General features: G+C 42.4%; 1 protein-coding gene across 7 annotated transcripts in view; it reads right to left on the bottom strand.

Moving 5' to 3' along the window:
- SENP6 (SUMO specific peptidase 6) overlaps nt 1–15,229 on the bottom strand; it is a 127,549-nt gene extending 112,320 nt beyond the window's left edge. For 4 of the 7 annotated variants that reach the window (XM_040239059.1, XM_040239060.1, XM_040239061.1 and 1 more), the window contains exon 1: nt 14,541–15,217. In XM_040239059.1, coding sequence (XP_040094993.1) covers nt 14,541–14,592 — 52 coding nt within the window. In that variant the 5' untranslated portion in view covers nt 14,593–15,217. Of the gene's footprint in view, nt 1–13,011; nt 13,180–14,540 lie in introns of those variants that run through there. The other 3 variants (XM_040239065.1, XM_040239066.1, XM_040239062.1) reach the window with 3 other exon arrangements.
- Nucleotides 15,230–15,306: the final 77 nt, after the last annotated feature.

Here is a 15,306-nt window from a genome sequence, read left to right as displayed (position 1 = left end):
GCTATCCAGTCCAGTATTCTTGCCTGGAGAATTCCACGGACAGAGGAGTCTGACAGGCTACAGTCCACGGGGTTGCGCAAAGTCGGACATTACTGACGGACTAACACTTTCACTTCACTTTTCACTTCAGTGGGGAAAAACAACAAATCAAACAAGAAAGATGTTTCATGTTACAAGAAAATCATATAAAATTCAAATTTCAGTGTCCATAAAAGTTCTACTGGCACACAGCCAGCCTCATTTGCTTATGCATTATCTGTAACTGCCTTCTTGCTAAACTGGCAGCACTGCTTGGAATGCAAAGTGTAAGATATTCACTATCTGGCCCTTTACAGAAAAACTTTGCTGACCTCTGCTCCAGAGAAACACACACATGTGCACAAGGAAATGTACTTAAAAAAAGTTCATAGTAGCAATATGAGACATCCTAAGACATTCATACTAGTATGTAAAAGTAAAAAAATTAGATACAACCTAATTTCCACAAAAAAAAGGAAACACATAAATATAATGCAGTATACATTCATACTATGAAAAAGAAATAGAGCTATTCTTATCAACATTTAATTTCTCAATGCTGTAAGAATGAAAAACAAACTACAGAAGAATATAGTATGACATGATTTATAATATATTCTAACAATCTGTACAGGTACACAGGTTGAAAGATATATACATAAAGTACAAAGCAATGTATAGGAATAACTACCAAACAGAGGTTGGTGTTTACACTTGGAGTGGAGACAGGAAGATGAAAAAACCAAAGGGTTCACCCCAGCTTCAGTGTAGCTAACACTGGATTAGTAATGTTTTCTTTAGGCTAGAAATTAGAACATAAGTTTTTGCTCTATTATTCCTTATATTCCACACAGACATGAAATATTTCCCAAAGATTTTTTAAACTGTCACTGATAAGGTTTTACAATAATAAAAATGGAATTTTAAAAAAAGTATCACTGACACAGAAGTTAACTTCTGCAAATCAGAAATATAAAAGCAGTAACAAAAAACCTAAAGCGAGAATTAAATGCAAAGATCAGGAAATCTCCAGCTTCCCCAGCGACTCACACAGTAAAGAATCCACCTGCAAAGCAGGAGATACAGGTTTGATCCCTGAGTCAGGAAGATCCCCTGGAGGAGAAAATGGAAACCCACTCCAGCATCCTTGCCTGTAGAAACCATGGACAGAGGAGCCTGGCAGGCTACAGTCCATTGGGTTGCAAAGAGTCGGACACGACTGAGCGACTTCACTTCATTTCATTTCACTTTGTAATGCTTTAGTCCCAAACTTTCTCAAGAACCTGTCAAGATTCTCCAAAGGCAGTGTCTTGGAGCCCTAAGCCATCATGTAACAAGTCTGGGTACCCTGCTGCAGCGACCACACAAAGAGGCCTTTATACATACGTGGAGAAATAAGGGCCCAACTTTCCAACCTGCCCGTTAAGACATCTGAATACAGCTACCTTGGAACGTTCAGGCCAGACAAGCTACCACTGAATAACTCCCACAGATGCTACATAAAGCAGAAAAATCACCCAGCTAAGGTGATTTTCTCAAACTCCCAAATTAAAAAAAAAAAAAAACTTTATTTTTTTGATACAGAAGACAGAGTACAGTCCAATATTATCTGAAGATGAAGTCTGAATATATTATATTCTTGGGAATAAAATTAAATTAGACTTCTCTGTGAGCCACAGTCCACAGTATTCTTTGCTACTGTTCATTGTTCTCTCAGTTTATCTACTCCTTCATTCCACTGAAGAAGTGTCTATGGGTTCCTATGCATCTTTCGGCAGGATGCCGACATCTAGTTAGTTCTGTCCAAAGCCAACATCAGGAAGCACTTTGGTGCTGCTGGTATTGCTGGAAGCATACTGATCTTCTATGGAATCAAAATACCAGTACCTTAAACCAAAGTAATGTAGTTGGTAATACCTTTACACAGAATAAAAACTCTAAAAATACAGTTATCTTGAGCACGCGAGGTCCAAAAAAATGAATAACTTAAGAAATGATGGCAAGAGACAGGTGGCTCCAAGTGTCTTCTACTCCAAGGAAAGGAGAGAAGACCAAGATGGCAGGGGAATTCAATAGTCATGAGATGGACCAACGAAACACTATTTAATTCTGAAAGTACAAATGCAAAATTCAACAAGGAGGAAAATGACAGGTTCATAGTAAACTTAAAAGAAGATAAACTTGAAAGCCAGGTATAAAGCCTATAAAGGGTGAAGACAAAGGAGAGTCGGGAGTTGGTTCTCAAAACTTCTGAGGGAAACGCTGATTAAGATTTGCAGACTTAATTACCAGAATGACAAAATTAAATCATTCTTTTTTATTTCCTGTGATAACAGAGAATGAAGACCAGTGTGAACTGAAGAAAGTATGTTTAAATGCCAAAACATGGAATCCCACCTCATGCAAACAGTGGCACAGGGGTTTCAGAGGCAAAGATAATACTGATTTCCATGAAGATGGAGTCACCAGAAGTCACGGTGGTAAAAGGGAGTACCTTCACCATATCGAAGATTTATTAGAAGATTAAAAAAGGAGTTCGGGAGGCAGAAAGATTGCAGATCTTTTTTTCAATATAGGAAAGACAAGAAGGTTATTACATAGTCTGCAAACAAGTCTCTGGAAATTTCTAGCTCTTCCTGTCCTTAAAACTGGCTTCAATCTTTCCAAAAAATAAAAAAGTATATTTGCTATACACTATAAACAAGCACTGTTTGCTTTCTTCTCCTTGCTATATTTCAACAATTATGAGGTTAATGTGGGAGGAAAAAAACTTTCCTGTTAAAAACTAAGCATGAAATGTACTTGAAATAACAAAAAGCTCTCCCAAATCAAGATGAGAATATGCTTGCTCTCTTACTTCTCAAGCCTGCGGTTTCAGATGGCCCCAAGGTAGTTGTTAGCTTGGGACGAGGCACAGGTCCACATGTCCCAACTTGCCCAGGGCTGCCCCAATTTTAGTACTCAAAGTTAGTACCCACGGGAGACAAGAGGTCCTAATTTTTGGCGATGAACACAGAAGGCTCTGGGAAGCTCTAAGGCAGCCCGAAAAGGGGGCTAAAAGTAACATTGCTGTTAGTGTGAAATGGATACTGCACGGCTACTTTCTGTTTTTTAGGTGATGTAGGCAACCATAATTGGCAGTTCACAATGATGGACCATCCACTGTTGCATCACTCCAAGCAACATGACTTGAGTGCACAAGTGAAGTGGGCTGTAATTGTCATCAAGAGCCTGCCTTTGACTTTCTGAATTAACTGCTGTGTTTTGCACTGAGATAACGTTTAATTTTTAATACTGTACACAGTGGTGACCATACTTTTTAAGGCATTAGGTAATGAAAATGAGGATTACAGTAACAACTCCAGTATATCAATGAATGAAAGGAAAAACGGAAGGAAAAGTTTCTAACACTCCTCTTTTCTTCCTTATGCTTGCTTATGGTTTCAGAAATTCTTCAATCTGTCCCTAATCAAAGAAAAATTAACCAATGACTATGTTGCAGTTTTCATTCCAATCCCAAAGAAATGCAATGCCAAAGAATGTTCAACCTACTGCACAACTGCACTCATCTCACACGCTACCAAAGTAATGTTCAAACTGCTTCAACAATACGTGACCCATGAACTTCCAGATGTTCAAGCTGGATTTAGAAAAGGCAGAGGAACCAGAGATCAAATTGCTAACACCCACTGGATCACAGAAAAGGCAAGAGAGTTCCAGAAAAACATCTACTTCTGATTCACTGACTACGCTGAAGCCTTTGAGTGTGTGGATCACAACAAACTGGAAAATTCTTAGAGAGATGGGAATACCAGACCATCTTACCTGCCTGCTGAGAAACCTGTATGCAGGTCAAGAAGCAACCATTAGAACCAGACATGAACAACAGACTGGTTCCAAATTGGGAAAGGAGTACGCCAAGGCTGTATATTGTCACCCTCATTATTTAATCTATATGCACAGCACATCATTCAAAACGCAGGGCTGGATGAAGCACAGGCTGGAATCAAGATTGCTGGAAGAAATACCAATAACCTCAGATACACAGATGACAATACCCTTACGGCAGAAGTGAAGAAGAACTAAAGAGGCTCCTGATGAAAGTGACAGAGGAGAGTGAAAAAGTTGGCTTAAAACTCAACATTCAAAAAATGAAGACCATGGCATCCGATCCCATCACTTCATGGCAAATAAATGGGGAAACAATGAAAACAGTGAGAGACTTTATTTTCTTGGGCTCCAAAATCACTGCAGATGGTGATTGCAGCATGAAATTTAAAACTATTTGTTCCTTGGAAGAAAAACTATGACTAACCTAGACATCATATTAAAAAGCAGAGACATTACTTTGCCAACAAAGGTCCGTCTAGTCAAAGCTGTGGTTTTCCCAGTAGTCATATATGGATGTGAGAGTTGGACTATAAAGGTGAGTGCCAAAGAATTGATGCTTTTGAACTGTAGTGTTGGAGAAGACTCGAGAGTCCCTTGGACTGTGAGGAGATCCAACCAGTCCATTCTGAAGGAGATCAGTCCTGAATATTCATTGGAAGGACTCATGCTGAAGCAGAAGCTCCAATACTTTGGCCACCTGATGCAAAGAAGTGACTCAGTGGAAAAGCCCCTGATGCTGGGAAAAATCAAAGGCAGGAGGAGAAGGGGACAACAGAGGGTAATATGGTTGGATGGCATCACTGACTAGATGGACATGAGTTTAAGCAAGCTTCGTGAGTTGGTGATGGACAGGAAAGCCTGGTGTGCTGCAGTCCATGGGGTCACAGAGTCAGATAAAACCGAGCGACTGAACTGAACTGATTTATGTTGCTATTTATACCTTTGAGAAAAATTACAAACGTGTGGTCTATTTTTTTCTGTCTTCCTTTAGCTTCCTAATCTGTCTAGAAATTAGAAACTTTTGGATCTCAAAAGAACTGTAGTTTTCAAGTACAAGAAACAATATGACTCTGTTGAAAGTATTTAAACTACAACAAGAATAAAACACCAAAGGGGTTTGGGAGAGGAAAGATGGCTGCAAATTCTTTTCCACCGTTCCTGATGAATGATGGTTCTACTTCCCCTCCCCTTGAATCTGAGCTGGCTCTGTGGCTTTCTGGCCAATCAAGTGTGACAGAAGTTACACTATAATTTCTGAAGTTGGGCCTTAAGACATCTGTGGCTTTGGCTTTTCCCTCGTAGAGAGATCAAACTGAATCAATGAATGCTAAGTCCCCATAATTCCCTATTATTTTTTCCTTCTCTTGTCCAGCCTAAAGGTTAAATAGGTAAGAAGAATGGGAAAGCAAAGGGATAAAGAAGGAAAGAAAGGAAGAAAGAAGGAAAGGAATGCTGAAGGAGGTTAAGGCTCTGGCACAGGTCCCAGGCTCCGGTTCTGCTGATGCCCTAACTTGCTCTAGGTCATATGATCCCTCTAGACCTCTTGACCTCCTCAAATTGTCAATGCATTTTCGTAATGGCAAAATTACAATACGATACAATATTACAATATACAATGGTATTGTATTAACATTACAGTAACATTACAGTACAATAACAACTAATTTGTAGAAGTCTAGATGTAGAATACATAACTTCATTCTCTTTTACTCTGTCACTAGTCACTCTAGAATATCAAGAACGATCAGCTAATACCTAGGAAAAGAAAGGTAGTAAGTTAAAGAGAGTAAAAACTAGAATTCAAATAAGAGAGAAGGCAAGCATTAAGAACAGAAAAGCAAGAGAAGTTTTTCTCTCTTCTACCTGCTAAGAAAATAAATATAATACCAACTTATACATAGTATTTGGAATCACATGCCTGGAATTGTTCTAAGAGTTTACTATATATTAACATGTTTAATCTTCAGGGCAACCTTATGAAGTAACTGCAGTTATTATTCTTGTTTTACAGATATGAAAACACAAAGGTTAAGTTATCTATCCAAGATCGCAGTGCCAGTAAGTATAGAGCTAGAAGATGAATCCTAGCATTCTGGCTTCTGACTTCATGTTCTCAATGCATTTCTTATGAAAATTGCTTCCATTTCATGTAAGGTTCTACTCAACTGTTTCATGTGAGAACATGAAATCAAGTGATAAGTAGAGTTTATCAATTCACCTGAAATGCTAGGAAATACATACAGCTAAAGCACTAAATAAGGAATGGCACGATGGTATAGTTTCTAAAGGTAGTACAATCAAAAGAGGAAGGAGTGGGGCTAAAATGAAGAACTTTGCGGTGTGACCCCCTGAGCAAGCCAACAACGAAGACCTCGCTCACATCAATGAGAGCATGCTAAGTTCCTTCAGTCATGTCCGACTCTTTGCAACCCCATGGGCTGTAGCCCACCAGGCTCCTCTGTCCATAGGATTATCCAAACAAGAATACTGGAGTGGGGAGCCATCTTCTCCTCCAGGGGATCTTATTGACACAGGGATTGAACAAGTGTCTCTTATCTCTCCTGCACTGGCAGGCAGGTTCTTGACCACTATCACCATTTCAGTTCAGTTTTAGTCGCTCAGTCGTGTCTGACTCTTTGCAACTCCATGAATCACAGCACTCCAGGCCTCCCTGTCCATCACCAACTCCCGGAGTTCACCCAAACTCATGTCCACTGAGTCGGTGATGCCATCCATCCATCTCATCCTCTGTCGTCCCCTTCTCCTCCTGCCCTCAATCTTTCCCAGCATCAGGGTCTTTTCAAATGAGTCAGCTCTTCACATCAGGTGGCTAAAGTATTGGTCCTTCCAATGAATACCCAGGACTGAGCTCCATTAGGATGGACTGGTTGGATCTCCTTGTAGTCCAAGGGACTCTCAAGAGTCTTCTCCAACAACACAGTTCAAAAGCTTCAATTCTTCAGTGCTCAGCTTTCTTTATGGTCCAACTCTCACCTCCATACATACTGGAAAAACCATAGCTTTGACTAGACAGACCTTTGTCGGCAAAATAACGTCTGTTTTTTAATACGCTGTCAAAGTTGATCATAGCTTTTCTTCCAAAGAGCAAGCGTCTTTTAATTTCATGTTGCTGTCACCATCTGCAGTGATTTTGGAGCCCAAGAAAATAAAGTCTCTCTCTGCTTCCATTGTTTCCCCATCTATTCGCCGTGAAACGAGACTGGATGCCATGATCTTCATATTTTGAATGCTGAGTTTTAAGCCAGCTTTTTCACTCTTCTCAATCACTTTCATCAAGAGGCTCTTTTGTTTCTCTTCACTTTCTGCTATAAGGGTGCTGTCATCTGCATATCTGAGGTTACTGATATTTCTTCCAGCAACCTCGATTCCAGCTTGTGCTTCATCCAGCCTAGCATTCGCATGATATATTCTGTATATAGGTTAAAAAATAATCAGGGTGACAATATACAGCTTAACGTACTCTTTTCCCAATTTGGAACCAGTCTGTTGTTTCATGTCTGGTTCTAATGATTGCTTCTTGACCTGAACACAGATTTCTCAGCAGGCAGGTTAACGTGGTCTGGTATTTTCATCTCTTGAAGAATTTCCACAGTTTATTGTGATCCACACAGTCAAAGGTTTTGGTGTAGTCAATAAAGCAGAAGTAGACTTTTTTTTTTTTTTCTGGAATTCTCTTGCTTTTTCAATGATCCAATGAATGTTGGCAATGTGATCTCTGGTTCCTCTGCCTTTTCTAAATCCAGCTTGAACATCTGGAAGTTCTCGGTGCATGTACTATTGAAGCCTGGCTTGGAGAATTTGGAGCATTACTTTGCAAGCATGTGAGATGAGTGCGATTGTGCAATAGTTTGAACATTTTTGGCACTGCCCTTCTTTGGGACTGGAATGAAAACTGATCTTTTCCAGTCCTGTGGCCACTGTTGAGTTTTCCAAATTTGCTGGCATACTGGATACGTCACTTTCACAGCATCATGTTTTAGGACTTGAAATAGCTCTACTGGAATTCCATCACCTCCACTAGCTTTGTTTGAAGTGATGCTTCCTAAGGCCCACCTGACTTCACACTCCAGGATGTCTGGCTCTAGGTGAGTTATCACACCATTGTGGTTATCTGGATCATGAAGATCTTTTTTTGTAAAGCTCTTCTGTGTATTCTTGCCACGTCTTCTTAATATCTTCTGCTTCTGTCTGATCCATACCATTTCTGTCTTTTATTGTACCCATTTTTGCATGAAATGTTCCTTTTCTAATTTTCTTGAAAAGATCTTAGTCTTTCCCATTCTATTGTTTTCCTCTATTTCTTTGCATTGATCACTGAGGAAGGCTTATCTCTCCTTGCTATTTTTTGAACTCTGCATTCAAATGGGTATATCTTTCCTTTTCTCCTTTGCTTTTTGCTTCTCTTTTCTCAGCTATTTGTAAGGCCTTGTCAGACAACTATTTTGCCTTTTTTTTTTTGGCCTTTTTGCATTTCTTTTTCTTGTAGATGGTTTTGATCACTGCCTCCTGTAGAATGTCATGAGCCTCCATCCATAGTTTTTCAGGCACTCTGTCTATCAGATCTAATCCTTTGAATCTATTTGTCACCTTCACTGTATAATCATAAGAGATCTGATTTAGGTCATACCTGAATGGTCTAGTGGTTTTTCCCTACTGTCTTCAATTTAAGTCTGAATTTTGCAATAAGCACCACCTGGAAAGCCCCTATTCATATTCATGGAATGCCAATAATTTAGAAGAAATGGTACTTTAGTTCAGGAGATGTGGTGAAGTATTTACTATGCCCCACAAAAATGACAAACAGATTGGATTCTGAACTTGACTTGTATGTAAAAATAAAGTATAATTAAGGGAAAATGGAAAACACTTTTCATTTGGAAACATAAGCAGTTTTGCTGGATAGAGGACAACACTGCAGTAGTTCAGACCAATCTCCTTAACTAATAAAGTCCACAAAGGGAGAGGGGCCCAGAATGAAAACAAAGTAGGAAATACACACAGACACACACACATATGAAAAGGGAAGGAGAAAAAAATGGGAAAAAATTGGTTAGGCAGTTCGTAGAAGAAAAAAGATAAAAGGAAAGAAAGCTATTACAGGATGAACAAGAGAACTATATTAAAAAAAAAAAAAAAAAAAAAAAAACAGAGAGGAGTTAGACATGCCAGAGGTTCCACAGGTGAGAAAAGGAGAATATCAAAAGAGAAGAGGAGGAGCTAACTAGCAGCACCTTTGCCCTATACCACTAGTCTCCTAACTGACCTCCCTGACATTCTTCTGCCCCTCCCTAGAGCATTCTACAAGTGGTAGACCTTGACCTTTTCTTGAAACAAACCTGAGTATGTTAACCCTAGTCTCCTCTTGTAACACTCTCCTTACTAGCACCATAGGGTCCTCTCAGTTCCCTAAACATATCAGGCTTCCTCCACCCTGGCTAGAAAGCTGTCTCTCCACCTTTCCCTCTCTTATTCACCCTCCAAACTGCCCTCAGTTCAGTTCTGTCGCTCAGTCATGTCCAACTCTTTGCGACCCCATTAATTGCAGCACCCCAGGCCTCCCTGTCCATCATCAACTCCCCGAGTTCACCCAACCTCATGTCCATCGAGTCCGTGATGCCATCCAGCCATCTCATCTTCTGTCATCCCCTTCTCCTCCTGCCCCCAATCCCTCCCAGCATCAGAGTCTTTTTCAATGAGTCAACTCTTCCCATGAGGTGGCCAAAGTATTGTACTTTCAGTTTTAGCATCAGTCCTTCCAAAGAATACCCAGGACTAATCTCCTTTAGAATGGACTGACTGGATCTCCTTGCAGTCCAAGGGACTCTCAAGAGTCTTCTCCAACACCACCGTTCAAAAGCATCAATTCTTCGGTGCTCAGCTTTCTTCACAGTCCAATTCTCACATCCATACATGACCACTGGAAAAACCATAGCCTTGACTAGACGGACTTTAGTCGGCAAAGTAATGTCTCTGCTTTTCAATATACTATCTAGGTGGGTCATAACTTTCCTTCCAAGGAGTAAGTGTCTTTTCATTTCATGGCTGCAATCACCATCTGCAGTGATTTTGGAGCCCCCAAAAATAAAGTCTGACACTGTTTCCCCATCTATTTCCCATGAAGTGTTGGGACCAGATGCCATGATCTTCGTTTTCTGAATGTTGAGCTTTAAGCCAACTTTTTCACTCTCCACTTTCACTTTCATCAAGAGGCTTTTTAGTTCCTTCTCACTTTCTGCCATAAGGGTGGTGTCATCTGCATATCTGAGGTTATTGATATTTCTCCCGGCAATCTTGATTCCAGCTTGTGTTTCTTCCAGTCCAGCGTTTCTCATGATGTACTCTGCACAGAAGTTAAATAAGCAGGGTGACAATATACAGCCTTGACGTACTCCTTCTCCTATTTGGAACCAGTCTGTTGTTCCATGTCCAGTTCTAACTATTGCTTCCTGATGTGCATATAGGTTTCTCAAGAGGCAGGTCAGGTGGTCTGGAATTCTCACCTTTTTCAGAATTTTCCACAGTTTATTGTGATCCACACAGTCAAAGGCTTTGGCATAGTCAATAAAGCAGAAATAGATGTTTTTCTGGAACTCTCTTCCTTTTTCCATGACCCAGTGGATGTTGGCACTTTGATCTCTGGTTCCTCTGCCTTTTCTAAAACCAACTTGAACATCTGGAAGTTCACAGTTCACGTATTGCTGAAGCCTGGCTTGGAGAATTTTGAGCATTACTTTACTAGCATGTGAGATGAGTGCAATTGTGTGGTAGTTTGAGCATTCTTTGGCATGGCCTTTCTTTGGGATTGGAATGAAAACTGACCTTTTCCAATCTTGTGGCCACTGCTGAGTTTTCCAAATCTGCTGGCATATTGAGCGCGGCACTTTCACAGCATCCTCTTTCAGGATTTGAAATAGCTCCACTGGAATTCCATCACCTCCACTAGCTTTGTTTGTAGTTAGATCAAATCCTCATTATTACAAATAATCCCCATTTGTTGCACTTGACAGCTGTAATTTTACACTTACAAGTATGATTATTTGATTACTGACTCTCTTCACCGGACTGGAAACTCCACCAAGAAATCTCCCTGCCTACACTGTGCCTCTCCAGCATAGAACCTACAACATTATAGTTGCTCAGTAAGTATCTACTGAATGAATCAACAAAAGAAACCTCCCAAACTATCACAAGAGGGAAAGGGGCAGAAGACAACCTTAAATGAACAGAAGAGAAAGGAACACATCAAAGAGGAGGAAGAAAAAAATTCAGTACAAACTGTGGCCTAATTCAATTCACACCATTTCAGTGTGATACTACACTGACAAAGCACAATAGTAACCAGTAGCTCTTTTTCCCTAGTGAAGGTAGGAAAAGAATTGGAATTAGTATTTTACTTCACAGTTTATGAGACTGTAAAGCAGTATTTAGAACACGGAAGACAAACCAGCACCTCAAACTTAAGATGACGAAAGCAGAGCTATGAGCTTCTCATTCCTCTACTCCATCTCAATAAATGGAGTCCCCCCACCCCCACCAAAACCTCAAACCAAAACCCTAGGAGTCATCTCTGATTCCTACTTTTCTCTGATCCTCAATACGCAATGCATTCAGAAGGTCTCAAACAGATCTTCCATCTATCCACTCCTCTTTCCCCATGGCCACTGCTACCATCCTAATCCAAGCCTGTCTATTTTTCAGACTGCTACAATATTCTCCTAACTAATGGCTCTGCTTTCACTCTTACTCTGTTCTAATTTACTCCAGGAGCAAAGTTATTTTTTTAAAAAGATAAATTGTATCATTAACTCCATTGCCCCAAACTCTTCAATGATTTCATACTTTTCAGAATCAAATAAAAATTCATGAACTTTCATGATCTGCTCTCGTATCTGTGCTGGTTACTGTGTTCTGTACTTATTACATTTCAGCCATAACGATCTTTTTTAAGCAAATGAAATCCTATATCATCTTAGAACCTTTACAGGCATCGTCCTCTCTGCCATACTCTAGTCTCAGTTATTACCTTAACACACGTGTGACCTCCTCAGGAAGGCCTTTCCTGACCTTAACACTATGCAAAATGGCTTTTTCTATGTGTTTCTTCCATACCCTTTACTACACTATCATCTTCTTATTTCATTAACAAGAAATAAAGATGCTCCAGGTGCAAGAAATATAGTGAAAAGAAAAAGTTATTGCTTTAATGGAGCTCATATTTTTATAGTACTAAAAAACATGAAGACAAATTTATTATGTGAAAAGTGCTACCATGAAAAATAAAACAGGAATACCATGTTTGTACATGTGAGTGTGGCAGCATGACATTTTAAGTAGGCTGTCAGGTCTGAGCAAATCTAAAGAAGGAAAATATGCAAAAAAAAAAAAGCGGTAAGATTGTTCTAAATGGATTAATTTTTAGTTATAAAAAGTCCCTCCTACTAAAATATAAGTCCTATGAAGGAAAGGACCCTAACTATCTTATGCACTGCTGTCTTTACTTTGGTAAAGTGCCTAGCACAGAGTAGGCTGATATAAATATTTGATGAGTGAATATTTGGCAAGTTATATTGGAGTATCTCATCATTAAAAGCGTAAAGAACCAAAAGAACGAAATATAAAACAATATAAGTAGTCCTAAATATCATTCCACTTATTCAGTAGTACTAAATATCAGCCTCTTATTCATATTCTAAACAAGGCACCATTCACTTGTTTATGCAAACGCTGAAAAAGAAGTGACGAAACTCAATTTTTTCCACTAGAGTAATTCATAGACCCTTAAGTTAGAATAAGCTAAAAGCCAAAGGAGAAGGCAATGGCAGCCCACTCCAGTATTCTTGTCTGGAAAATCCCACGGACGGAGGAGCCTGGTGGGCTGCAGTCCATGGGGTCGGTAATAGTTGGACAGGACTGAGCGACTTCACTTTCACGCATTGGAGAAGGAAATGGCAACCCACTCCAGTGTTCTTGCCTGAAGAATCCCAGGGATGGGGGAGCCTGGTGGGCTGCCATCTATGGGGTCGCACAGAGTCGAACATGACTGAAATGACTTAGCAGCAGCAGCAACAGCTTTAAATTTACCTCAGCCCTCTATCTGTTGGCCTTATTTATGCTCCTTCCATCCTCCCAATGTTCATCACATAGCACCACTTGTAACACAAGCTGCACCACTCTCAGCCTCTGACTAATCAGCCCAAATGAGAATGGAGGTAGAATGGAAGAAATATGAAGTGAAGAAAACTCACAAGCTTTCCACATCTTCTTACTACAAATCTCATATAAAACTCTCATCATTTTTAAATAAAGGCTGGTTTGCATGACAAGGTAAAAAAAAATTTTTTGTTCTGCTATACTTTAAGGAAGAAGAATTAAGAATATTAATATTTCTTTTCCCACTCCCCTCTACTGGTCTCTATTTGTTCACTGGACTGAGTACCTACTGTGTTCCAGGCACTGTTCCCCATGCAGTTAAGAAAACTGTAAACACAGCATAAGCATCCTTCGACACCCTCTTATAGGACTTTGTACCACAGTGAAGTTGTACTATCTTAAATCAGAAATGTTTCCAATTATTTTTAAAGTACTGCCTATATCCCAGGTGAAATTCATCTTTGCAAAATTTTCCAGAGGAGTTAACCCTTTTTTTTTTTTAATAATCACTGCAGAGCAGACAGACCTGCTCTCCCGAACTGACTAATAAACCCAATTACCAGCATAATCAGTGAATCCGCAGTCAAATTAAGCAATGAACATTAGAGTTCCTGATCCACAACTACAACGGATTTAGCTGTATTGGCGGATCTTTATATTTGGCCAAAGAGCCAACCCTGTTACCCATTACCACCATCCCCAACAATAATATGTAGCTTTTGTTAACATTGGCTTAGTCCACCTACAGCAGATGTTTAACTTTTTCCTCACAAGTGAATAAAAATAGAATCACTTGAGCTTTGTCTGTTAGCTTGGGTGACGACCCCCAAATTGATATTGTATACCTCATTCTCTTTTCTCAGATACATTACTTCCTAAAACATGTTCAGCAAAACACATTTCTCACGGCCAGGCCTAATCTGAATGCTGGCTGCAAAAGGAAGCCTGAAGCTCTGCGAAACAGAAAGGCCTGCGGGGCGGGGGGTGGGGGTGAGGGGTGTTAAAACAAGCTCCAGGAAACTACGTCTCCCCTCCCAAAGTGGTCTAGCCCCCGATTTCACCCAACCTTTTAGCAACTTGAAACTTTTCACAAACACCAAACAAGAGCCGAGCAGTCAGCCCTTATGCCCAGGCCAGCAGAGAGAAAGCAAAAAAAATGTCAAAAAAGAAAAAAGACCCGTGCAGTCTCGGAGGACTTCCAAAAAGTCCGGCTCGCGGCCGGTCCACCGCCGCCCCCTCACAGCCTCCCGGCCGAGCCCCTCGCCGGGGCGGACTCGAACCCGGCGCCCCCGCAGCACCTTCCCTCCTCGCCATCGCCCCGGAGCCCCCGCCCCCCCCCCCCGGTCCTCCGCCGCCCCCCAAACGCCCCCGGCGCCCGTCACCGAATATCCGGGAATCAGGGGCCACATTTTCCTGTCTCTGCCCACCCCCAACCCCCACAAGGGCAGGAATAGACGTACCTTCCAGAAAAGTAATCTCCCCGGCGCTGCCGTCGCTCTTGCCAGCCGCCATCTTCCTCCTCCCACGCCGCCGCCGCCGCCTTAATCCATGGCCCACGCCGCCGCCGCCGCGTTCGCCGGGATGAGGGGCCGCGCCGCAGGAGGGTAGCCGCCGCAGGGTTGCGGGCCTAGCACTCGGCCGTGAGGCGGACGACGCTGCCTCGTCCGGACGGGCCTACACAAAAGCAGCCGGCTCCCGGGGCCTATCCGCGGGCGGGCGGGCGGCGAGGCCCGCAGCCTGGGCTGGCTCAGGCCCCGCCGGGCGAACGCGAGCGGCGACGGCGGCGACGGCGCTTCCCGGGCCCGGTGCCTCTCGGCCCGCGACTTCCCATCCACCGCCCGCCCAGGCCGCCCTTGAAGCTTCCCCCGGCCGCGGGCCCGCAGGAAGAGGCGGGGGAAGAAGGCGAGCACACAGATACGCTTCCCTCGGTCCCGGGCCGTAAAATGGCCGCACCCGCCGCGCCGGGGCGGCGAGGTCCCCGCGACCCACAGGCGCCCCCCGGGGCCCTCCACTCCCTGCGCCGCCGCCGCCGCTACGGCCGTCCGCCCACCCCGCCCAGGCGCGAATGCATCAGCCGAGGCCTCTGCGACTGTCCATGTGGACAGGGGTGGGTCTCCGCTGCCACCGCCTCGCGTCCGTCGCCACAGCAGCTCCAGCCGCCGCCGCCGCCGCTCCTCCCCCACGGGCGCTGCTGCTGCTGCTGCCGCCCGGCTCCCGCCCCCGCCC

The sequence above is a fragment of the Oryx dammah genome, unplaced genomic scaffold (assembly GCF_014754425.2).
Source record: "Oryx dammah isolate SB20612 unplaced genomic scaffold, SCBI_Odam_1.1 HiC_scaffold_4, whole genome shotgun sequence".
Classification (NCBI taxonomy): domain Eukaryota; kingdom Metazoa; phylum Chordata; class Mammalia; order Artiodactyla; family Bovidae; genus Oryx; species Oryx dammah.
This window is presented reverse-complemented; position numbering and strand designations above follow the sequence as displayed.